Source organism: Pelecanus crispus, chromosome 5, assembly GCF_030463565.1.
Source record: "Pelecanus crispus isolate bPelCri1 chromosome 5, bPelCri1.pri, whole genome shotgun sequence".
In the NCBI taxonomy this organism is placed as follows: domain Eukaryota; kingdom Metazoa; phylum Chordata; class Aves; order Pelecaniformes; family Pelecanidae; genus Pelecanus; species Pelecanus crispus.
Genome location: NC_134647.1, coordinates 56,180,262 through 56,206,863, shown reverse-complemented (window position 1 = coordinate 56,206,863; position 26,602 = coordinate 56,180,262). Strand labels below are relative to the sequence as shown.

Sequence of the window (26,602 nt, the reverse complement as noted above, 5' to 3'; positions counted from 1 at the left end):
GAAACAGTTCAGTGCTTGGTACCGTGCACTTACCGAGATGGTTTGAAAAGCAGAGTGACATGGATTGGCTTTTTAAGGCCAGGGCTATTCTTCCAGGAGCAGCAGCCTGGGGCCACAGAGATGGCTCTCACTAGCCCACTGGGGTTTTCTGCTCCAGAACTATGTTTGTCACCCCCCGGTGCCAGCTGACAGCAGGCACACTGGGTGTGACTGACAGCCTTGGTCAACACACACAAACACCCTGTTCCTGGGGGGCTGTCCCATCTGCGTAGGGCTGACTGGAGTTGAGGTGTCTGGCTGAGAACTGCACTTCCCACCAGCCTTGCTCAAGCTTGGTCCTTGGAGAAGCCACCAGGTCCACGCAGAGGACAGGCTGCCTGAAACTTGGCCCATATGAACTGAGCTTGCATACTCGTGGCTTACCGGCAATGCTGCATTCAACAGGGTGAAACCAGGGCAAACCAGCTCTCCCCATGTGGCTCCCCACTGACATTTGCATTGCCGCTCGCTTGTGCAAAAACCGCATGAGAACCAACACAGGTGGTGCAGGTAAGCAAGGTCTGGAAGCTTCTAAAGTTTACTTGGTGCAGCAGAAACCAGGAGACCTGAGCCTTGTCCACGCACTCCCGCCTGCACATGGGCTCCCTGCAGAGCAGCAATCATACTGATGCCTGGGAAGAGGTCCTTAAAGGTTCCTCACATTTGGCTGCTGAGCAAGCCAAGAGCTGCTGGTAATCAGCAAAACCACTGAGCAGGGGGAGTAGACAGAAACCCAGACTGAGGAAAGCCCATTGCTCATAGCAATTCACAAATGAAAAGCAAACTGTTTTTTTAAAAATTTATTTTTTCCTGAAAGTGTACAACTAGGATATAAAAATATTCCTTGGTGAAAGCAAAACAGAAAAGGGTAGGAAACGAATGCCTAGTGAAAAACATTTGCATGTTCCAGGGGAAGAAGACTCCGGAGACAGAGCTTGGAGACTCCTCAAACTTGGAAGTTAAGATCGTATTTCTATTTTACGGAAACGTCCTATAGCAGATCCATAAGTTACCTCATTGTGACTCATAACTCGGTGGAATGGGTTTCTAGTTTGTTCTCTTTGAGAACCCAATTACTTCAAGTGCATCACACCAGTAAATTTAATCAGTGTGCTGCTTTATTTATTATTAGGCATTTGTTTTTCCTTATGGTGACTGCATTATAGCTGCCACAAATATGCAAACCAGCTGAATTAAAACACCACACTTTTTGAACATTTCCGATCTCTCTAGGCCTTGGTACTTTATATGTTCTCCAATACCTGGAGTCTTCTGACTAATGAATTCTTCCATTTGCTGGAAAATATTGAATGCAATTAGTACTTCAATGCGCAGCCTCGAAGTATGCCGTGCTTAGCAGCTGAGCACTGTAAAAGAGCCCAGTGCTTGGCAGAAGAACTAGAAATCCGAAAGATAAAAGGGAGATTTACGCACACTCCCACCAAGGCCTGCTGCAGAATTTAATTGGCAAGGTTAGCAATAAAGGGGCTGCAGAGAGAACCGCCAAGGCTATGGCCCCAGTGCAAGTCACAAAGCAGTAACAAGTTATGATTCCCAGGCTTAAAAATTAGAAATTACATTTGGTTCCTCACCTCACACTCCCCCACACCAAGCTGCACAATGTGCTCTGATCAAGCCAGTCTATTCCTTTGCTCTTCTCAGTCCAGCTTTATCTCTTCAAGGGGAGATACAAATTACTCCATCCAACCCTTCTGCAATTTCATCCAGCCTCTGCCTGCACTCTTCCTGCAGCTGCTTCAGCTCTCTCTCCAGGCTGGCCTCTCTCGTCTGTAGGTCTCTGATCACCTCTGTGGCACTGACAGCTGAAACAGCCTCCTTGCACACAGGCCTACCAAAGCTTGTTTTGCTGGCAGGATGTTTGCTTCTGAACACCAGTCTGCACGAACCATGCATTTTATTTTTTTTTGGAGCACAAAGGTATGCAAGATCTAGCAGTTTTCGTTCAACACTTTCCTGTATCTTTCTAGCAGTGGCAGAGAACCACTCCTGTAGTTCTTCCTCTCTTGTTTTCACCTGTAGAGACAAGAAAAAAAGGGGGGGGGCAGGGAGAGTATGGTAGATTTCTGTGAAAAAAATCCTCCCGCCAGGAAACAACACAAAATGTCATGTTTGCACTAGGATGTACCAAAGAGAAGAGAGCCAACTGTGAGTGTAAACCTAAGTGCGTGGTGGTGAAAACTGAATTACGCTAACACATGCTCTCTATCAGGTAGCAGCCTCAGTGATCAAAAAGCTGCCTGTAGTAATTTGTTTGCAGATTCACAGTCTACCAGCCCCTCCACTGATGACTAATACACAAAGGCTCTGCACGCTTCCCTCTTACCAAGGAGTGGGTGGTTTGACTTCAGAGCAAAACACACGGAGCAAAAAGGGAGACCCAGCAGAGTGACCTTCATCACCATTGTGCTTTAAGCCACCACATTGTCATAACAGATTAATTGCCTCATGACTAACAGCAGTAATTCAGTTTGCAAATGCTTTCTGTACTTGGCAATGCTAAAAAGTAGGGATGACAACTGTAAGCTAGAAATTCCTTAATTCTCAATTCTCATTATGGGATAACAAATAGGAAAAAGAAAATAATGGAGCAGAGACAAAAAAGTAGAGACTAAGACCAAAATGAATACCAGGCAGCACTTGGTGTTGGTGCTGGTGTCTGTGTCTGGTGAACACTTCAGTGTCTTCACTGAAGACAGGCCCAATAAAACAAAGCTTTTCTTGTGACAGAATCACAGTCTGGATGATAAAAGCAATTGTACATACTGGGATTTCTGCAAAGCATTTGATTTAATGTTCTCTAACAATTTGATTTGAAGAACTTGCACGATGGTAATTGCCATGCCAATTTTACTAGCGGATCAAACATCAATTCAGTGACTCATTTCAAAATATAGTTGTCAGTGTGGAAACATCCATAAGAAGAGGTACCCTGCGCTAAGGCCTTCAGGGAAACAGTTCTTGGTCCAATGGCGTTTTCTGCTTCTGCTACGGCAACAAGCCGCCACATCAGCTCAGCCAAAAAGCAGCAAAGTTTCAGAAAAGTGATGCTACCTCTGCAACCTGCACAAGTCCCAGAGCTCTGCTGGAACTTGTGCGCAGTTCTGGAGTTCATGCTTTAAAAAAACACAGGGAAACAGAGTAGGATTCAAAGACAGGTCACCCAATGACTCACAGCCCAGAAAACAAGCCTTATAGTAGGAAACTTCAAGAGCTCACACTATTCCATTCATGGAGACAGATATATAACTTGTTTTAGATCCTAAAAGAAAGTGGAAAAGAAAGTGGTGAGACCAGACTTCGCTGACAAAGCCGTAAGATCAAATGGATGAAAACCTGAGTTAGATATTCAGCTTCAGAACAAGACATTGTCTCCTACTGCAAGGATAATGAACCATGAAATGCTTCATTGCTGCTTCAGGGATGAATCCTTTGACCAAAGCTCAGTGCTAACGGTACCCGCTTCCAGCCTTGAAGCTGCTCTGCAACCTCTCCCTTCCTTGGCCACAGGTGAAGCTGAACAGCTCCCTTGGGGTTTTAAACCCACAGATCTGCATTAAGATATTGGTGTCTCACATATCAGGCCTTTGACAAGTTCCTTGTAAAGTCAGGGATATTTTGGCATCTCTCTGAAGCACCAGAGGTTGGTCAGAGCTCAAAGCAGCACTAGCTGCAAGGATAAGAGCCTGAAGGTAGCAAAGCCACCCCCTGCCTTTGCCACTGCCAAGCTACAACTGCTCAGGGTCAAACAAGCTGCCAGAGCTGCAGACAAAGGATTTTTTCCATAGATCAGTAGGCAGCATTTCAGTACTGACACAAACTCAGATGCTTATGACATACAGGGGATCAGACTATGTTCTCTTACGGTGCGAAACACTGCAGGCTTGAGGGCTGCAGTCACAGTTAAATTTCCCCACTGTCACCAACTTCACCAGGGCTTCGCTCACTTATCCTACTTCTTTCATCAGAGTATCTTCATGAGTTTTGCAGCCAAGTAATTAATCCTCTCCATAGTCTTCTGATGCATCATTCTCCTCCCCACCCCACCCCCGCTCAAAAAAGATTAAGAAAAATCGATCAAATCAGCAAAGGAGTAAATTTCTTTGAATTCTTCCCTAACTTGTTCAAGGCTTTATCGATGCAGAACCACCTGTTAAGGGAGACCTCTGTTGATTAAGGCATTTGAATAGAAAGTTGAAGCTGAGAGAAGTCTGTCTTTGCCCTTGTCCAAGAACCAAAGGTCCCTCTATCATAATCCCCAAGGAATCCCAGGGCATCTCTTGCTGTTGGCTAAAAGAATATCAGAGGTCCAATTCTCTAACACCACTTTAGAAGAACAAAACTGAAAAAAAATTCAATGTTATCTTGTCTCCCCACTGCCAATGAATAAATGGAAAACAATGTTTGCACAAAGTGGATTTAACACTGGAATCCAGGAGGGGAAAAATTTCCTGTTACTTATAAAGAACAAAATCACTCAGCAAACAGAGCCCACAAAATGTTATTTATTTTTTGCATTAAACTCAGGCAGAATACTAGTAGCACTGTATAAAAGAATTCCTAATGAAACATAGGTTTTCACACTCTCCACTGGCCAAAATTGGAAACTTTTATTATCTGTTGTGCAAGGCACATGATGGAATAGCATGCTCCTCTCAGCACTAAGTGCACTGAGTTCTAACTCATAGCAATAGCAGGAATAGGAATTACTATACTGAAGCAGGAGCAGCTGGAAGGACAAGGACAACAGCCTTACACAAGCAGTCAGGGAAGCAGAAGTATAATAAAGTTCTGACATCCAAGTATCAGAAGGGCACTGCACATGTTATCTTCTGTAAAGAGGGGCAGTATTTCCTGGGACAATATTAGATAAATTTAACAGGGAAAATTTCAAAATATTGAATATGAAATAAGAGAACAAGTTTAGCAAAGCACTATTTATTTTGTATCAGCACAATCTGGAGTTGTTAAGCTAGCTCAAGTTCTTTTTTGCACTGTTCTTCCTGGTAAGCTCTGCAACCATATGTATGTCCACAAACACTCTTGTTGCGGTTTGTAGGTTTCAACTAAAAATTCTCTAAGGGTTACCTTCAAGTAATACTCTTTACTCTTCACATCCTGAATGCTTGTGAAGATACTCAGTAACCTCCTCCTGTATGGTTAATTCATGCTCTTTAACAGCTTGCTGTCTCCCATTAGTCAGCACACAATGATTATTCTACACTGCAAAACAATCTCAGCAGACCACTTTGTATTAAACAAACATATTGTAAAAGATTAGGAGCCTCAGCATTTTGTGTCTGCCTGTCTCTATCCCACAGCTCTCCCTTTCAGTCTCAATCTACCAGCTGGAAGTTGAATTCCCAATTAGGAACATAGTGCTGTCTGACAACTGCTGCACATCCTCTCCGAGTAAATACAACAACATGATAATAATCGTTTCCACTTCTACAGAACCAACCTCATCCCACAGGGACCCGGTGCATTTTGAGAAAAGCCACGCCAAATGTAGAGGGAATTGGCTGATGAGGAATCAGCATCTTCAATCTGACACATGCCCCGCTCTGCAGCGAGTACTGCTCTGGTTAGCTGTTCAGCCCAACAGAGCAGCCACTCAAAGACGCTGTAACTGAGCCCATGGAAGTGTGCTGTCCCTCTGCGCGCGCCAGGGTCAACGTACCCTACCTGGTGTCACACTCCCAAGACCACAATAAGCTCGCAGGAACCTCCCCATGGCACGCAAGTGTCCTCACCAGCCCTTTGAGGGCTGCAGATGGACAGGCGCCGTGAGTGTACACTGAGGCAAGTACTCCTGCTGGATTCCTTCTAGCTCTTCACCTCACCATGCCACCGACCACTGTTTGGGACAGGATAGTGGCCAAACTGCCCCGAGTGCTCCTAGATGGTTTCCTTTAAAGTAACTTAAGTCTTCCAATCATAGGTTTTCAAAATGTATTAAAAATTAAAAGCTAAAGGGAAAACTGTAACAATTTTCATATTCTAAGAAGCAGCCAACAAGCTAGTATAGTTGCAGATCTGAGTACTGCATCTTAGATGATGCAATAGACTGAAAAGAGACTGAAGTGACAGACGGCCTGTGCTGCCCTTCCCAAACCTGGCACAGCGCAAAGGGTTGCACTGTTCACAAACACTGCTGGCAGATTCACACGCAGGAATATGCAAAGGAACAAGCACTAGAATAAAACAGATCTCTTCAAGATCAGCCGGAGGGTGGGCAGAGACAGGCAGCCTCTAGTTCCTGACGTGATGGAATTAAGCCAGGCAGGACATCCATCTACTGTGGAAAGGATTTCCCACCTCCCCAGGGACAGCGCTATGACTGATGCTGCATTTCCCAAAATGTTCAGGCTGAGGTCTGATTGAGGAAAATGGCCAAGCCAAGACAGAAAAGGGTGGGCCCAGTCCAGAGTTGGAAAGGGGCAGTGAGGTGAGGCAAATCCAAAAAACAGGCTGAGCAGGCAGCTTGGCTCAGTCCCCACGGTGGTGGATTAACTTACGCACTGATGCACAGGAGAGGCCTCAAGCCTGCAAACACCTACACGCTTGATTAACTTCCCCAGCACACCCCCTATCTTCTCTGAGATTTCTTCTAAACTAAGGTACCACTGGCCGTCCTTTTCATCCAGACAGCTATCTCAGCTATTTTTCAGTCCTGGGAATCTTCTGACTTTGAATAAATTTTATAGCAATGAGATCAGTGGGCAAATCATGGAAAAGGTGATGTATCACACATTTTAAATAAGCTGCCTTCCAGTTTCTTTGCATGTTCCACTGTTCTGAGGCCAGAACACTAATACCCAAATTCACCTCCTCTGGACGTCCTGCCTATTTGTCACATGGACAGTCCCAGTCTTTCAGTTGCTCATCTTGTGGTGGTCTACTTCTATCAACTGCTTAGATGACCTACACATTTAGCTCATTTGATCCCTCCTCAAAGAGGAGACCTTCCAGCCCTCCACAATTACTGCTGTGGTTTCCTCACAATTGCCTGCACCTTGCTGGTAACGAGCTTCCCAGAGCTTTGTGTCTCATTCCACATGGCTCAGCAACATCCCTGAGAAGCTGATCTGTCTGAGTTTTAACAGCTCACTAAGGAAACGTGCAGTAAAAATAATGCACAAAATTCTTCTTTTTCTGCTAAGAAGCAAGCCAGATGTGAATTTATTTGGAGAGAATTTTACCACCATGCAAGACATCCCAAAGAGATGCTAAGAGATCTAGATAACCACATCATATTATTTAAATAATTTCCAGTAATGACCTAACAAAAGTGACACTCCTCCAAATGCTGGAAGTCAACATTTCAGCTTGTTAAAACTTCCCATGACAACCTGAAAACCTCAGAAAGCAAATAAATGCTCTGCCTCTGAGTTACATACTTGAATGAAGCCACTAGCTAGAGATGAAGTTTAAAATGCAGCAGCAATGAAAGGTCCAAACACCTATTTCAAGGAAGAGAGTGGGGGGCGGCATAGGAGCATTTCCATTTTGTGATCGCATTCTTGCCAGCTTCGAGAAAGAAGCAGCAAACCAAATTGCTGGAGCTCCTTTTGAAGTGGATTATAAAGACCAGAATCATGTCATTATTTTTAAGTCACAACCTCTTCAAATTATTCTAGGAGTTCTGCAGAAACGGCTATAACAACGGCATTGTTCAGAAAAACAAACTGCACAAGCCTAGAAATGGCACATTTTCTGCCTCCAGTCGTATCTGTCCACTCATGCTCTCTTGTACTTCTCTTATGAATAGGGAAGAAGTCCCCATATGCATACAGCATGAAATACAAATTATTCTTGCTATTCTGTACAGTGACTACAAACCGTGATGCCTGCCTTTGCTGGAAAACACAGCGCAACCTGCTCCTTTGTGTTTCGAATCACAAGGAACAAACAGAACAATCTCAGATCTTGTCTTTTTGGGTTGGGGAGTGAAAGGAAATTAGGAAATATGATCAGATGCAATATCCAAGCCACCAAGTCATACTGCCTTTGCTATCAGAGCATAATCACCCAACACCTTTCATAAACTCATCTAATTCCTCTAAAAACACCAAACAGTATTTGACTTGCAGAATTTTTTATTCCTAAAGGAAGCTCATTTCCGAGCTTTATTTTAAAACTATCACATCTAAGATGACCCCCTGTACCTGAGGAGTTGCAAAGGGTGAAGTGCAATATTACACACTTGGTAATATATGATTAATGAGGGGCCAGATTGCAGAAATAGGAAAGAGCTGCCAGGCCAGCTGCTGCACTCACCTGCCTGGCTCCGAATGGCTCCCCGGCACATCGCAACATCCCAAGCACGAGCACTGAGAGGCGTTCCCCAGGTTAGAGGAGCTGCCAGGGCGCTCTGTTTCCATGTATACTGAGCAGACTCTCATTCAACAGACAAGCATCAATTATAGATAAAGATCTATAAGTAAAAAATGAAAGCAGGATAAGCACGGAGATACTGGCATCGCCCAGAGACTGCCAGCATGGATGCCACGCAGAAATCCGAACAGCTGAGCACTGGAAACCAGGCGTGGCCAACTAAGGCTAGTTTAGGAGTTTTCAGTTGCCAGACTGGAATCCAGATCAGTCCAGGGGCTCAACCTTGCAAACGCTTGTCTTTAATCAATACAAGCTTGAATAACACTTTATAAATTATCATTATTTATACCTTTTGCTGTCTTACAGTTTATATTTAGTGCTTATTCCACCACCACCCCCTCCAACCCCCCAAGAAAAACCTTGCAGAACTGCAATCACAGCTGACAGTGTATCTGGGATACAGAACAGAGGGTGGAGAATCATAGAATCGTTTAGGTTGGAAAAGACCTTTAAGATCACCCAGTCCAACCATTAACCTACACTACCAAGTCCACACTAAACCAGTCAAGGGTAGACTAGACTAAACCATGTCCCCAAGTGCCACATCCACCCATTTTTTGAATGCTTCCAGGGATGGTGACTCCACCACCTCTCTGGGCAGCCTGTTCCAATGCCTGACCACCCTTTCTGTGAAGAAATTTTTCTTAATTTCCAACCTAAACCTCCCCTGGTGCAGCTTAAGCCCATTTCCTCTCGTCCTATCGCTAACTACATGGGAGAAGAGCCCAACACCCACCTCACTACAACCTCCTTTCAGGTAGTTGTAGAGAGCGATAAGGTCTCCCCTCAGCCTCCTCTTCTCTAGGCTAAACAACCCAGTTCCCTCAGCCGCTCCTCATAAGGCCTGTGCTCCAGACCTTTCACCAGCCTTGTTGCCCTTCTCTGGACACGCTCCAGCACCTCAATGTCTTTCTTGTAGTGAGGGGCCCAAAACTGGACACAGTATTCCAGGTGCGGTCTCACCAGCGCCGAGTACAGGGGGAAAGATTTGGAGACTACTTTTAAGAAAGCCCTCCTTGTCAGCACTGAAAAAACAGCAGCAAATGCAAAAGGAAATAATAAGCAAAAATATCAGTAACATAGAAGGGGGAAAAGCAGTATCCACTGTAAGCATAGCAGAAAGATCTGTAAGTATTAAAGTGGAATACAATAAAAATAGTCACAGGGATCCCACAATTCCCACCCACAACCTCTTTGTGCTCCTATACAAGAATTTCCTGGCTATACCATACGCATTCTGCACCTTGCTGCACACAGAGCAGTGCCGAAAGCATGCACCATGGTCTGTCTGTGAAAAAAGATGCCCAAGCAGAGTTCGTCTCAAACATCATTAGAGATAGCAAGAACTGAACAAGCCAACATGGTTGCTCTCCATGTTTGTCACTGTTTTCTGTACAGAACAGAACTGTTACGAATAACCCAAGTGTTTTGAGTGCTTGTGTGTCCCCAAATGCATAAAAATAAAACCTGTTTCACTCACAAGGAGGATGAGGGCTTTACACGTCTTTAAAAATAAACAAATAATTTGGCTGGGGGGGCAGTTTCTTTGGACAAAAATGTTTGCTTTTTTTTTTTTTTTTTTGAACAATCATGTTTAAGTGTATGACAAATGCTTTCCTTCCTTAGCTATAGACAGTGACCCATTCAGCCTCAGAGAAGCAGAGAAAGGCACCGTTTCAAGGGATACTGTGAATGCGTAAGTGATGGAAAATCAAATCCTGCAGCTCCTACTTCTGGGAAAAATTATGGAGCAGCAGGGGACAGGGCCCTGCAGAGCCTGTGAAGTTCAAACATTTTCTGAACAGTGACTTCCAAAAAAATCAGACTCCCCAACCTTCAGAAAAACACCTAAAGGCATTTGCTGCTTATACAAAAAAAACCCACGAGTTAAAGCAAATGCAGGATCTGTGATCACCTGTTCTGGAAACACTACAACACTGAGTAAGCAGGTGTTTTACTACAAAAAAAAAAAACCACCTTACTTTAATTTCAAATTCATGTCTTATAATAACTTGCTCAAATGTAATTTCAAACCTCTAAGAAAGTTATAGGGTTTGTACTGCAGCTCTATAAAACTTGTCTCATTGAATCAAGCTTCTTTGCTGTAAGCTTTCAAGGTTTTTAATTTTCTGCAGCAATTTCTACACACTGAAAAGTGACCAGTTAAAAACACTGGAAACCATAATTTTCTATTTTAATAGCTGAACACTTCCCACACTGTCCTGCCTAAATGAGGTTTGTTCCTTCTTGAGAGATCCTTGATTGTACACAAAGAGACTTGATGTTCTTCTGAAATAGCCCATTTAATACCAATGCTTGTACATTCATGGATTTAAAGTTGTCATAAACTGTTTGATTAGTCTAACCTACCACAAAGCACAGGCTACAGTACCTCACCTAGTAATTTCTGCAATGTTTCTACTACATTTTGGTAAGCTACAGGGTCTCTTCTAGAAACATACACTTTTGGTTTTTTAAACGCAGGCTCCAGCAGATCAAGGAGCTACCCTATCCCTGTGTTATCTCAGCAGTGAAATACATTTATGGTTAAAAATATGCCCCTTTTCAGTTCCGCCTCAGCCACCGGGTCTTCTTATACCATCTTTCACCTAAAGTCTTATACCCTTCAAAACTCCACTTCTGTCTAAGAACTTCCAGAACATGATCCAGCTATAACTTTTCCTTGGTTAAATTACACTATGCTTACCTCTCAAAAAAGACAAACCAAATAATGCCTTTATTACCCCTCCTTTAATCCTTTCCAACCTTTCAACCATTTTCCAATTGTGATGGTGGTGTAAGTGGGGCCAACACATTCCATTAAGCTCTTAATTGTGATCTGTATCTTATCCGTCATTTAATGACCAGTAGCAGATAGCAACACTTAGTTGCCAATAACCTAACAACTTACCGATGACCCATTACCATTACTTTCTATTTCGTAAGGCCATGAAATGGAAAGGTTTGCACCTTATGCTGTAGGCAGATCAAACTGGTTTGAGGTACATGCATGAGTATTTCTTACTAAACCCAAACCTCAGCAACAGTAAGAAACTCAAATAATTTCTTCTGGCTTAACAATAATTGTGACGCTAAAGCAAAATTTCACCTTAATAAAATTACTGGTTTCTAACACTCATTATTAGTTCAGCAAGAGGAAAAAATCTTAGGCCTTTGGAATTGGTGGCAAATAAATGAAAGGGGTGATCCCAAAGTAATATTAATGGGGGCATTATTTGTACCATAAACTATGAAGACATTTTAGAAGGGTTGTAAAGCTGAGCTATAGCAACTGACAGAAGATGTAATTATACAAAAGCAGCTGCATTCCAAATTTTGCCCGGATTTGCAATTTCCTGCAATTAGAAAGGAATGTATGCATCTCCATCTTACGCATTTTAAGCAAGATATTCAAATGCTAGCTCCCAGGCACACCTATGGTCATTCCAAAACAAACTGACAGGGAAGCCACAGAGAGGCAATGTACTTATTTTATCTGGGAAGAGAAGGCCATCTTTTAACTGGGGGAGGAGTCCTCTGAGGAGAAACTAAAAATACAGTTTTAATACCAGGAACGCAAATAGCTGCATCTGACGAGAACAGCTACCACAGTCTGGCAGGGCACTGCAGCTCTGTGCTTCCTTTTATTATACACTGAATACTGCAAAGCACTTCATAAGCTTTCAGAACGACATCCACGCTGTTCTCCAATGGAAAGCTTTTAGATGGTGAGGAAGAACAGTAATCAAAGTTACAAGTCAATTAAAGCATTTGAATGAGATAAGTTCATAAAGAGGAGTGACCTGAACTTGTCTGAATGGATAACATTTTTGTTGGGTTTGTTTGGTTTGTTTTTTGTTTTAGGGGTTGGGTTTTGGGGGGTTTTTTGGGTTGGGGTTTTTTTTTGGGGGGTGGGTTTTTTGTTTTTGTTTTTTTTAAAGATAATCAAATGGGTCTGTCTTTAGGCTTATGTACCTAAATACCACATTGATAGGAGTCAGAAAAGTCAGTTTAGCCTAAGATAAAGGAAAAGGATATAGGATTAAGAAAACAGGAAAAGAACAACATTTAAGATTTTTTCAGTGTCTTTACCAGAAAAACACAAAGTATACCTCCAAATACCAATATGAAACACAAAAGCACACGACTGATAAAAGCATTGCCTGTTTGCTGAGCCTACAAATATCTATCACACAGGCAAAGCAAAAGGGAAATTAATCCTCTTAGGCCTAAAAGCAACTGAACTCTGTGACTGCAGTGCAGTGAGTCTGGGTGAGCAGACTTGGTTACAGCAAGGGCTTCACCCAGCTCTCCTCCTGCTACAGAGCTGCCCTGGATGCTACGCCCCTGAAGAGATGCGCACAGAGGCAGTTGCTTCAAGGACAGCCTTTCGGTTGGATTGCTAAAGGACATACCTGAGGCAAACAGCCCAGAATGAAGGCAGCTACGCTGAAAGCCTCACGAGATACATCCTTCTTCCACAAAGCTACAAAAAAGTTTCCTATTGTATGAATATTTTCTGAACTCTCTCTTCCTGAGTTTTGGCATGAGTAATTTGCTTTTCCAGTGGTTAGCTTTTGAGGAGAACAACTGAACTCAAAGGAAAAAAAAGCAGGTGGGAGTCAAAAACGTAATGTGATTATTCTATTGCAGCAACTCTGTGGGCAGAACCAGCCAGGGACAAATCTTAAAATAATAAATGGTCTTCAAAGAAATCAGTAATTTCTGCATCACTTCTCTTCAGCTGAAGAGGATGCCAGCAATGCCGGCACAAAAGGAGCAGACATGAAGCATGAGCAAGAGTATATACAACAAGATGGCCAAAATCACTGTGCCCTGGAGCCAGGAGCTCACCTAAACCTCTTCAGCTACTTCATATCAGCAGATATGCAAACCCACCACCCAGTACAGTCCTGCTGCTCTCGGGAAGGTGGGACAGCTCCAGGCAGGAGCATCAAACTTGCAGATTCTTTACCATCAACTACAACGAGACACAGTTCAGACTTGTGAAAAGTCCCACATGCCACACAATTCTGAATGCGCACCACGGAATAAGAGATAAACACCTATTTCCTTCTCCAAATTATAAATGTTCAGAATTTTACAATAATAATAATAAAAAAAAATCTATTCTGACAGCCCGGCCTTTTATAATGTGTTTCTTTTTAACTACAGTTTTATCTCTAGACTTTTCAAAATCCTTGAATTCAATTAGAACATCACACAAATGAAAGTAGTAATGGACACATACTGAAAATACATGATATGAAAACCAGAGTATGTCAGTGTAAGTAATTTAGACACTTGCAAAAAGGCTGCAGTGCTACTTTGAAAAAGACCCCGACAACTACAAATTACAAAGGAAGGCAACAGACAATATTGCTTCGTATAATAAATTGCTCACTTATTTTTCAATTTGTTCTTCCAAACTTTTACCTTGGGCAGCAGAGACAAACACTGATGATATGAGATATCATCTCAGATCTAAGTGACTTGCAGAGGCTTGGAGGGCCCCACTTTGTTTTAAGCAGAGCTTTATCACTGTGCAACATGAAAGTAACCACTTTAGAAACAAGAATGCTGCTTATGACTTGCACTTATCTGTATTACCCTGCTTTGGGAGAACAGGATGTGAAACAAATTCAAGCAATGTAGTCCCTGCATATACAGCCAAAAAGAGGAAAGTTTATGCAAACCACTCCTAAAATACACAGATGAGAGGAAAGTATTACCACCTAGTCATACAAATTTTCAGAAAAGGGTGTTTCTTATGCAAAAATTACAAGAAAAGGGGGGGGGGGGGACCACAAAAAAACCCAAAATCCCACGACTTTCACGGAGTTTCTTCACCCCCAAACCGGTTTGGTTTTCAGTTAGAAAATACTCCCTTGTCCCCTCAGGGGGCATTGCATGAGTGCTGCAGAATCTCCACCAGCACCCAGCCCTGCAGCTCTTCTCTCTGCTTTTGGGGGCAGCAGGAGCAGTGCATCCAGAGCAGCAAAGGTCACTCCAGCAACCCAGCCTATCCACAACTATGGCATGAGGCAAATGAACTTTAACTCCCAGATGGAGATTTGTCTACATAAAACATTACGAGTTTCAGTGAAAAAGCAGACATTTTCTAAAGCCACTACTCTGAAAATGCAGTTTCTCTTATTAGCTCACAGTTTTGATGGTGAGTAGCAGCTGTGGGTGGATGTGAAGCTGCTTGAATGGCCATCATGACTTTTGCAACAGTCAAAGGCCGAATCCTACAGCTAACCTGCAAAGGGAAAAATCAAACAGATCTCTTATGGTTTTGAGAGAACTGGTAAGATGAAGAGTTAAAAGTAGTGAGTTCTGAGCTCACAAGCTTTACTTACATGCATATCTGGCTGGGAAGATGATATTAAATTACAGATTTACTTTTATGTCAGCTCTTCTACAAGCACAAGGGACAAAGACGCAGAAATGAGTTGGATACTTTCTTCTCTTATGATCAAGTACCCTCTATTTCAGGGCAGACGACTGAGAGAACAAGGCCAAGGTTTTCGGAAAAAAGAAAACTTAAAAGTTAAGCTTTGAATGTGTTAATGTAAACAGTCCTTCCAAAAGCATCTCTATTAACTCACCTAAAAGACCAAGCAGTACTTCAAAGCATGCAACACTTGTAACTCCTGCTGGCGGAGGAGGAACCTGCCTAGAGGTGTAAAGCAAGCCAGATACCTCCTGGAAGTTACCATCCCTAAAACCCACTGTGAAAGGTTCAGGAAAACACACTAATAGTGTTTCACGTAGAGCTGCTCTAAAATACAGCCACTGGCTATCATGTTTAATATGGCCTCTGTCAGCCAGAATTAGCTATGTCCCCAAGATCCTGCCCTTGTGGAGGACAACATTTGTTGCAGTGGCTCACCACTTGCAAGAGAGTCTTGAAATCCAGCAACTTGTGGTCACAGGAACCTCAAACCCCACCCACCAGCCTCCAAGCTTTTCACATTCAAAAGAGAAAGGTGTGCTGGGACCTGCAATCTTATATATACCTTGCACATCTGAGCCCTACAGGCATTCCTAGTCTTCGTCCATGTTTTATTGTGTGTTTTAACTGTGACAACATAAGTACTATACTTATTTCTTAAAAATGCACTAAAACATTTACAGTGGCTACAAAACACGCTCTCTCATTGCAATTGGGTTTTTTACAGTTTATTGTTAAATAAAGCTCATCTAAAATTTATTGGGGTATAATTCTTCAGCTGCATTTACTACATGTTTCATTGCCTTGGTCAGTATCCAACATGTTGGCAAATAATGCAAGTAAAATATTAACAGTGGTTATTGATTATACTTTAACTGATCCTGTCACCTGAGCAAACATTCTGCATTTCGGCAAAGGAAGGGAAAACAACATCTTTTGGGAAGCGAGAAAAACTTTACCCACGCTTACTTCAAACCCCAGAGTTCTGCACACAAAACAGGAGACAGCACTCAAGTTTTTAACGTTTCTCTCTTCCCTAAGGAGCTGGAGTCTTTTAGAATATATAAGCCCCATGAAAAATGTCAGGCTGGGTAATTTATTTTCAGTTACAGTTTCTGTGTGTGTTTAAAATCAGTTTGCTGATTTAGCAACTGGTACATGGAGTCTGTCTCTCACACAGTTCAACACTCATTCAGAAATCTGCACAGCACGTTGCATCTGCAAATGAAGAATAAATCTTATCTTTTTCGCTGCAAGCTTAACATTGACTATTAAGTCTGACCAACCTGCACAGAGTTCTCAGAAGCAAGCAAGATTCTTTCAGAAAATCTCCCAGCTCTGCTTATCTGCAGTAACTCCCCACATGCATGCCAGCCTTAAACCAGGCTAACCAGGGGCTTCAGCTCTAACACAAATGTTAGATCCTGCTGCTAAGAGGAGAACCAATGCATGGAGATGGCTTCTTTCCTCCTTCCACTACAAGAGAGAGCACACTGCCCTCCGAGAACAATCACTTGGATCTCCACCGCAGTCTCCACAGGCACTTACCAGAAGCAAGCAGTCTCAGATCTCCTGCTGGGAATATTGATGAGTGACAAATAAACCAATGCAAGAAAATGTATGAGCAAAAAGTGAACACAAACATTAGGATTTCCTACTTTTCCTAAACTTCCTACTGTTTACAGCAGATCCATGATTTCTAATAACCTAAATCTGCTAATACCACAGCAGTTCCATCAGCAGCAAATTTAATTCTACATTTTACTATGCAAGAACTACACATAAAAGCCATTAGCCTTGTCCCTCCTTGTCAGCCTGTCCATGTCCTCCATTGCTCCCTTTGATGGATGTTTCTGTTGATCTCTCTGGGTTTCCTCCCCCTACCCAGGCATCTGGGCCCAGCCAACCATGCTTTCCAAAAGCTGCTCTTGTGGCCTTGCTAGTTCTTCAATTTCTTTTTGCATGAAAATCTCCACTGACAGCTGCTTGGTGCTCCAGATGGAGGTTTGCAAATACAAAGTGGAACACAGAAATGCTCTGGGACCGGGGAAGGGAATGTGCTGACTGAAGAAATACACGACACTGAACCATTCCCTACCACTCCTCCACTTCCTGCCCCCGAGACAGCCTGGATAATTTACTCACTACACTGACATCTTCATATTAGCAGAAAGCCCAGAGAACTAAATAAACAGCAGAAATAGCAAAGATGCAATGTGAACAGTTTGCTTTAAAAAAAAAAAGAGCTTTTGACAAGCCTTCAGAGAGTTCTCCAGCGAGAGCTCAGCTGGCCCTTTGCCACAAGTCCCGGGTTTAAGGCAGCAGAAACACAACCTGGCCCCGCACTGGTGATGCAGAGAATGTGGCACACCAGGAGCCAGTCCAATCCCCACTGTTGCCCCTCGCCATTCACATGGTGGAGAAAATAGTGAGACTTTATATTTCCCTCACCCACATACATACACTGCACGTGCCTTTATTTTCATGCAGGTTAGTCATACACACAGCACAGCCATCAAGCACTGGCTACTAGGGTACCCACAGCTCCTCATGCCCACCTCTAATTCATTAAAAGGCTTACAGAAAAACTTCGGAAGTGCACTTGTTTGAGTAGATAAAACTCAACTCAAGCTCGGTAAGGAAAAAAAAAAAAAAAAAACCCAACCAAAAAAACCCCAAAAAACCAACCAAATAAACCAAGCAAAACCAGAAGGATGTAGGACTATGTTTCAGCATCACCCTCTGGAGCTGCTTCCCTACTTCAAATAGTGCAGCCTTAAAACAAAGTGCATCAAAAACCATGCAGTCTTTTATGAATGTAAGATCCTTAGGAAAAAAATTCTTTTTATTAGAATCTACAAGGTCACCAGCAGTGTGCTGTGATGAGTTGGCAGTGGCAAAAAGTTTGAGTGAATCACAGGACTCTTGGGATGGAGCGAAAGCCTCTCTGCCTTTCAACCCCCACCATCCCCACTTGATGGGGTGTCCCAGGTCATTCCTGCCACCACTGCTGACCACCCCTGCACCTCCCCTCTCCCCAACAAGAGAAAACAAAACACCCCTCTCCCAAACAGCCCCTCCCCAAGACACTATGGATCCAAAGGGTGTCTCTTCTGAAATGGGCAGACCTGCATCCTCCCATCCCTATCAAGCCTGTGGGTACAACAGTTTGGGAAGGTTAGGGGTTACTGAATTGAAGGGGAGGTGACTGATCAGGAGAAAAATACAGAAACAAAGGCAAAATGTAGGTTTCAGCGTGCTCTTCCACTATAATTAAGGAAGTCTGATACGGGCCAGGGATTACAACCTCTTAAGTCTCCACTCTGGGTACTCAGGTACAATGTGAGCCAAGCATGCAAGCACAGCCACCAGTATTTCTGGAGAGGACTCTACTGTGGAGGGAGCATGTTCAAGTTCAGATTAATGTCTCTAAGTCTTTCCGGGACATGCTTCAGAGGCATACGCATGAGCAAGCTCCATCCCATCATATCACCATCTCAAAGGAATCTGGCTTGCTTTTAAATGCTAGTCAACACAGAAGATCCCAAGATACAATATCCCAAGTTTCAACAAAAGCTCAATACAGTGTGAGCATTTAGGCAATGAAAACTGAAATGATCACCATTTGGAGTCAAATACTCTGCATTCCAGCTTGTGGATGCCAAATGTTTAACACAGAAATCAAATCCCCATCTCAAATAGAGAAGTAGATAACATGAAATATTCAGAAAGGAAAAAACAAACAAACAAGTTCTCTTCTGGAATTAGGAGACTTCATCTTTTACAGTTAAGTTTGTTTCTAAAAAGAGAATAATTTTAAAGCTTAACCATTTCACTGAACTTTTTGATCATTTACAAATTCCCGAAATGTCACCAAAGAAATTACGATTACTTGCCCAGTACCACATGGAAAAGAACAAAGCTAACAATAAGAAAGCCCCATATTCAGATCACGCCTCTGTCATATGCCTTTGCTCCTCCAAGATACTGAACACGCTGCTGCCTAGAGATGGATATCAGTTAAAATGTCATATTAATCAGGGTTTCACAAATCACCCAAATCCCATGGCAACATTCAAATGTCTTCTAGTGAATGTCCCTGAAAGGGGAAATGGTTTCAGAGTCATTCCAAGCATATAACCAAAGAAAGAGCTGTGGGCAGACAGAAACAAACAAAAGAAAATAAGGAAACAAACAAACAAAGCAGCAAAACAAGGAAAATAAGTTCCTTAATTTGAAAAGAATTAAGATCAATAGTTTTAGCCTCCAGAATCACAGTGTGCAAATGATCAAACTTGCAACAAATAGACACATTGTCCCTGAGACTACGTCCTGAATAATAAACAATTGTGTTTAGTCATACAAACCAGACATCACAGCATAGCAATGACTTTAACACATCTGAAATACCTCTACATAGTCCAAAACCTATCAATCACAGGCTTGCATAAGTCAAAGAGACTTCAACAGTTAGGGAGTAAGTTTAAGACTAGACAAATAGGTAACAATACCTCACTGGAAGATACAACTTCCCAAACTCCAGTAGTTGGCAGCTGAAGGACTTTCCTGACCAGAGAATACTTTCTGTATTTCTTGTCTAACAACGATTTTTTTGCTTCATTGATTTGTCCAGTAATTCCCTCTAGGTTCACCCATCATGAGAACCAAGGAGTTATCAGAACAACAGTAAAAACTGTTTCCTCCTGCTCCAGTGCAATACCCCTCTTCATTCTGTCCTCTTCTAGCACAAGGACCCCTAACCTAGGTGAATTTCCCCTACAGAAAAACACTTTCACATCTTGGGTCATCATTGCTTCCCCTCCCCATGCTTTTCAGCTCAACCACATCTTTTTATTGAGTTAAGATGGGGACCAGAACTGCACACAGCATTCCAGGAATATTTTAAGTTTTGCTTTCTTCTGCTTTCCTAATAATTCTTAGGATTCAGTTTCCTATTTTTGACCACTGACGTTGCCACAGAACTATCATTATAATCCTAAGAGCTCATTCACGTGACAGAAAAAACACATGTAAAATTATGATTCTCCCTTCGGATGCATTTTGTTAGATTAATCTCCATCCAATTTTATCTGACATTTTACCACATCACTGCTCAGTACAAGGGCCCTCAGCAATCCTTTGCTGCTGTCCTTCACATATGCTCACAGGGAATTAGTCTCATCTCAACCTGGGCACCTTGCTATCCACCTCCTTTCCCAGAGCAGCTATACACACGCGGAGCAGCACGGGCCCGTGCACTGGTGACTGGCTCTGCAAACTGATCACGGCCGCCTCCTCTCCGCTTCCTGCTCTGCTGTTCGCTCAAGGGTAAGAGGAAAGACAGCCACGTGGGCAGTTTATTTTTGTTGAGAATCTTCTCAGGGACTTTATCAAATGCCATTTGCAAATGCAATTAAACAACGTCAATCCAACGTCTCTTGCCCACACGCTCACTGGTCCCTTCAAAGAGCTCCAACAGATTTTAGATTCATGATTCCTCTCTGCAAAAACTGTGCTGTCTCTTCCCCAGTACATCACATTTCATCATGTGCCCTCAATTCTTTTCTTCAGAACAGTTTCTACTCAGTTGCCTGGCACAGACATCAGGCCTACTGGTGACAACAGACGTAATTACTCTGTGGATTATCACGTTTTTCATGAAGTACAAGGTAGTGTGCACAAGACCTATAATAAACTGTACTGTCCCTCAGCCAGGCATGCTTGTGAGAGCCAAGATAATTTCCAGATGTCTCAGTATTGCACGATACAAAGTTAGAGATAATGACCACTTTAGCTACTGCTATATCTTCTCTTTGTTTGACTAAAAAAAATAATATAGAAGGAAAGATTTGATAAGCTTACTTCTCCAGGGAAAAGACTGAAGGGGGTAAAAACATACAATTGATAGAGGAGCCTGCATTCCGTAAGCATCCTGACTGGGGGGGAAAAAAGACAAACTACAGGCAGAAAGCATCACATAAGCAGCAACACTATTCAAAGGAAGGGTTGATCTATAGAAGATTGATGGAGAGTCATCTGACCCCCAGCATTCCAAAAAATGCTGTCGTGTAGCATTATAAAACAATTCTGTTCCGGGGCATGTAGAAGAGGAGACACTTGTGATAAACCATCCTTTTAACAACACAGTAAGATACACTCCATTTGCTTCCGACAGTCATAAACTCATATGACATTCAGTGAATCTCAAAAACACTGGAACTTGACCAACCATCATTCTAATCCAATTTGAATGTTTCAAAGTACAGAAGAATTAATCGGTTAATCTTTTTGGACTTCATTTCCAAATTCAAGCATAAAAAAATTTCAGTGTGATTACTATATAATATTTAACATAAAAAACAGGAAAAAAGGAGAGTTTATGACCTTTGGCAGAAGGAGCAGGCCACTCAGGAGGACTACAAGGATGTCGTGAGGTTATGCAGGAAGAAAACTAGAAGGGCCAAAGCCTAACTAGAACTTAATCTGGCCACTGCCATAAAAGACAATAAAAAATGTTTCTATAAAATAAATTAGCAACAAAAGTAGGGCTAAGGGAAATCTCCATCTGTTATTGGATGCAGGGGGAAACATAGTGACCAAGGATAAGGAAAAGGCTGGAGGTACTTAATGCCGCCTTTGCCTCAGTCTTTAATAGTAAGACCAGTTGTTCTCCGGATACCCAGCCCCCTGAGCTGGAAGACAGGGACATGGAGCAGAATGAAGCCCCCATAATCCAAGGGGAAATGGTTAGTGACCTGCTACACCACTTCGACACACACACAAGTCTATGGGGCTGGATGGGATCCACCCAGGAGTACTGAGGGAGCTGGTGGAAGTGCTCACCAAGCCACTTTCCATCATTTATCAGCAGTCCTAGCTAACCAGGGAGATTACAGTTGACTGGAGGTTAGCAACTATGACGCCCATCTACAAGAAGGGCCAGAAGGAGGATCCGGGAAACTACAGGCCTGTCAGCCTGACCTCGGTGCCAGGGAAGGTTATGGAGCAGATCATTTTGAGTGCCATCATGTGCAGGAAAACCAGGTGATCAGACCCAGTCAGGATGACTTTATGAAAGGCAGGTCCTTCTTGACTAACCTGATCTCCTTCTATGACAAGGTGACCTGCCTAGTGGATGAGGGAAGCCACATCCATGGCTGTGGATGTCATCCACCTAGACTTTAGTAAAGCCTTTGACACCATTTCCCACAGCATTCTCCTGGAGAAACTGGCTGTTCATGGCTTGGATGGGCATACTCTTCGCTGGGTAAAAAACTGGCTGGATGGCTGGGCCCGAAGGGTTGTGGTGAACGGAGTTAAATCCAGTCAGCGGCCGGTCACAAGTGGTGCTCCCGAGGGCTCAGTATTGGGGCCAGTTCTGTTTAATACCTTTATCAACGATCTGGACAAGGGGATCAAGTGCACCCTCGGTGGGTTTGCAGAAGACACCAACTTGGGCAGGAGTGTTGATCTGCTCGAGGGTACGAAGGCTCTACAGAGGGATCTGGACAGGCTGGGTCAATGGGCAGAGGCCAACTGTATGAGGTTCAACAAGGCCAAGTGCCAGGTCCTGCACTTCGGTCACAACAACCCCATGCAACGCTACAGGCTTGGGGAAGAGTGGCTGGAAAGCTGCCTGGCCATAAAGGACCTGGGGATGTTGGTTGACAGCCAGCTAAATGTGAGCCAGCAGTGTGCCCAGGTGGCCAAGAAGGCCAACAGCATCCTGGCTTGTATCGGGAATAGTGTGGCCAGCAGGAGCAGGGAGGTGATTGTCCCCCTGTACTCGGCACTGGTGAGGCCGCACCTCAACTACTGTGTCCAGTTTTGGGCCCCTCACTACAAGAAGGACATTGAGGTGCTGGAGCGTGTCCAGAGAAGGGCAACGAAGCTGGTGAAAGGTCTGGAGCACAGGTCTTATGAGGAGCAGCTGAGGGAACTGGAGTTGTTTAGCCTGGAGAAAAGGAGGCTGAGGGGAGACCTTATTGCTCTTCACAACTATATGAAAAGAGGCTGTAAGCAAGGTGGGTGTCTGTCTTTTCCCAAGTAACAAGTGACAGGACAAGAGGAAATGGCCTTAAGTGGTGCCAGGGGAGGTTTATATTGGATATTAGGAAATATTTCTTCACCAAAAGGGTTATCAAGCACTGGAACAGGCTGCCCAGGGAAGTGGTTGAGTCACCATCCCTGGAAGTGTTTAAAAGACGCGTAGATGTAGCGCTTAGGGACATGGTTTAGTGGTGGACCTGGCAGTGCTAGGTTAGCAATTGGACTCAATGATCTTAAAGGCCTTTTCCAACCTAAACGATTCTATGCTTCTATGATACTTAACAGCATATATATTGTTATGCTCTGACTCCTCTTACATATATCTTGCTTTAGAAATTATGCATTGGAAATTTTATTTTTAGAATTCAAGGTCTGAGTTGTCCTGCAACGTCATGTCTGTTTTGCCATAAAATCAACCAAATCTGATGACGCTAGAGACCTGCCTGGTGCAGTACCCCATCACTGACTGATTGACAGCAAGTGCCTATAGAAGACTAGAAGACAAAGGCAAATATATGGAGATACTTCCTCAGAATATTCCCCCAGCCTGCAACAATTTGTACTCCCACAACTTCCTAAGCCTGTAATTCATATCTGTATATTTAATAGTCTTTGATGGATTTCTTCTTCCAAGAATGTGTCCAACAGATTTCAAATCCATGTACACTGCTTATATCCACAGTGCCCTGTGGGAAGAAGTTCCATACTCTATGTGAAGCAGCAGCTCCTTGTGCCTGTGTCTATCCAACTGATCCTAACTAGTTCCTTATCCTTACAGTTGAGGAGAGAGTGGTCAGCTCTCCACACAGTTTTTCCATGCCAGACCCTTTTGAACTCTTGGCCAAATACCTCTTGATCTAACAACCTGCCACTTTTCATTTTGTCAGATGATCTATAACCCTGTCTACCAACACTTCAATCTAAAAAAAGCAAACCAAAACAAACAAAAAAAAAAGCAAAAAACCCCTCTCCTGAGTTGACACAGACACAGAATAGTGATACAGCGTTTTTGTTACTGTTCTATCTGCCCCTACTGTTTCTTTCACTTTTTCTCCTTCCATGGGTTTCATAGATTCTCTGGTATCCTTCTTTCCTCTTGATGCCTGGAAAACATTACTAGTTTTTATGCCTGCATCTTCATCATATCTTCTCCTTGTGCCAGCATGTTAATACTCAAGATTCACCTTCTACATTTACATTAAGAGCTCCTTTATTTATGCCCCACCGCCTCCTCTGGGTGCTTCCCAGTGTCTCCCCATCCCTATGTCAACGAATACCATGTACACTTCCTTCATATCACCTGCTTTCCTCCACAGCCAGCCTCCCACAGCCAGTCTGTTCCTCCACCAAATCTTGTGCTTAGTCCCTTCTCTCACTTCACAGGTTTCAAATCCTTCTTATTCGTTCCCCCATCAGACATTTCAAAGACTAACTCAGTGAAAGATGACAAGCTCTGGCCTCTTCCACCCTCCCTTCCCTGAGAATACCTATCTTTATTTTTCTCACTATAACCATTACTGATGCTTTCAACCTGCTGCCTCTACCCTCTCTGGGGGCTGCCATGATTTCCTCCTCTTCTCTTCTCTCCTCCACAACCCCTTATCTTTGATGCCTTCCCTTCCAAAAGAACACTTCTTTTGTTTCAGTGTGCTGCCTCTCTGGGACAGATGCCTACTTTGTGTTTGAAAGAGCACCTTGCATGCTGCGGGCATAAACAGACAAGTAACTATAGATCTGACATCAAGATTGCAACAAGGTTGATGCAGAGCAGCAACAGGGAGGCTGCTTAGCATGGGCCGTGGCAAGACAGCTGAAAAATACAGGATCTTAAAAGTTGCTAATGATCAAGAACACCACCCAAAGCCTCACCTTCTCACACCATGCAGCCTTTTGGTGAGTTACAAGCTCATGCAGCTGGTCACGGAGAGTCATTAAATCCGCAGATAATCTGTCAATTTGCCCAGTCAGACTGTCAGCCCAGGGGCAGCAGAAGGTTGCCTTTCGCAGCCCACTTTTCTCCACGTAAGCGTCCTGGGACTTGCACATATTTCCCTCTTCAGCCATATTATCTAACACAGTTTCCTAAAGGAAAAACAATAAAAGTTACTTGTCAGCAGGAGCTAAAATGGCCTAGCCTGCCCCTCCACATCTTCCTGGTAATTCGTAGCTAGGAATTCACGGCTGCCATCTCAGTATATGGTTGCTCCACAATTTCAGAGTTATTTTAAGAGATAACCTCCTCAGTTCACTATAACGTATTCTTAAGTTAACAGAAAACTTATGTTGCTAACCTAGCTTATTTTAGAAAGCACTGCATACTGTGAACTACTCTCCACTGCACTAAAGCATAAAGTAACACTCATGGGACAGAGATCACCAGTACTGCAGAAGCTCTAGATATGCCCCTTCCCCTCCAACTCTGAGGCTGGATGCACTTCTATGACTTTTTGTAACAAAGTGATGACCAGGATGGAGATATCATAGAATGCTTTGGGTTGGAAGGGACCTTGGAGAGGTCATCTAGCCCAACCCCCCCCGCAGTGAGCAGGGATTGAACCCGTGACCTTGGCATTATTAGCACCACACTCTAACCAACTGAGCTAACTGGGGTTATATGTGCTTATGCTGTTCAGGAGAGCCCCATTTGCTATGTGGCACAGTAAGTTGTTAACACCCACGGGATTGCTTGTGCCTATGTAAAACTCTACAAGTTGAAGAACTCCAAGAGATCCCTGCTCCAGGCTGGTCAGGAGGTCTGTCAGCTCTGCTTGACCATGACCACCTAGCTGGTTCTGTAATTAATTCTGCAACTGCTTTCAGAGATAGCACCCGTTATATGAAATACTCAAAAAAAAAAAAAGCAAATAACTTCAGAGTCCTGGAATGCATGTACCTATACACCGTGGTGCCCAGATTATGTAGAAACACGGAGTTTTCAAGTCAGGGTAGCAGAGCATAACTAAAGGACCCAGGCCTCCTCACTCAAAGAGTATTAAATACATATTTCCATATTGTTATCGAGAAGACATTAAATAGGAGAGGTCATAATCTTTTTTAAGGCCATAATTTGCATTCAAAATTATCTTTAGAAATTTGAGAAGTAATATGAACACAGTGAGAGGAAATTCAGCAGTTGAGCAGCATGGTCTACACATGAGCAAGGAAAAACCAAATGCGTAATTACTGGCTCAGCAGCAACACTGCTGGAGGAGATGTCAGAAAAACAGAAGTCACCAATGTCATACTGTTAAAGTCAAGTACCATTTCAGAAAGTACAAACACAAGTCTCCGCGATAGAAGAGCACTGACTGTAACACTGATGTACGGGTGAGGTACCTGAAGTTAAATACAGACAAATGGGAAGGAAAGTCCCATATGAGAACAGCAACAACCATCAGAAATTTGAAGGAATGGCCTACAAGGAGCCATTAAGAAAACCAATTTTGTTTAGCCTAGCAATGGGGACTGGGAAAGCAGTGACATGCTAACAGCCTTCATTTATATAAATGATTGCTATAAAGAGGATAGGAATTCCGCCCCCCTTTCTCTCTCTTCTCTGCAGGTAGGTTAAAAACTCTGGCTTAATTCACAGCAAGATATTTTTAGGCTCATACAAGAAAAAACATTATAAGATAGCTAAGA

General features: G+C 43.2%; 1 protein-coding gene across 1 annotated transcript in view; it reads right to left on the bottom strand.

Annotated features, from left to right (window-relative positions):
• Positions 1-934: 934 nt before the first annotated feature.
• Positions 935-26,602, bottom strand: part of TEDC1 (tubulin epsilon and delta complex 1) — a 77,024-nt gene continuing 51,356 nt past the window's right edge. The window contains exons 7-8 of the mRNA XM_075711047.1: positions 24,830-25,042; positions 935-2,073 (exon numbers count right to left, since the gene is read on the bottom strand). Coding sequence (XP_075567162.1) covers positions 1,717-2,073; positions 24,830-25,042 — 570 coding nt within the window. The 3' untranslated portion in view covers positions 935-1,716. The remainder of the gene's footprint in view (positions 2,074-24,829; positions 25,043-26,602) is intronic.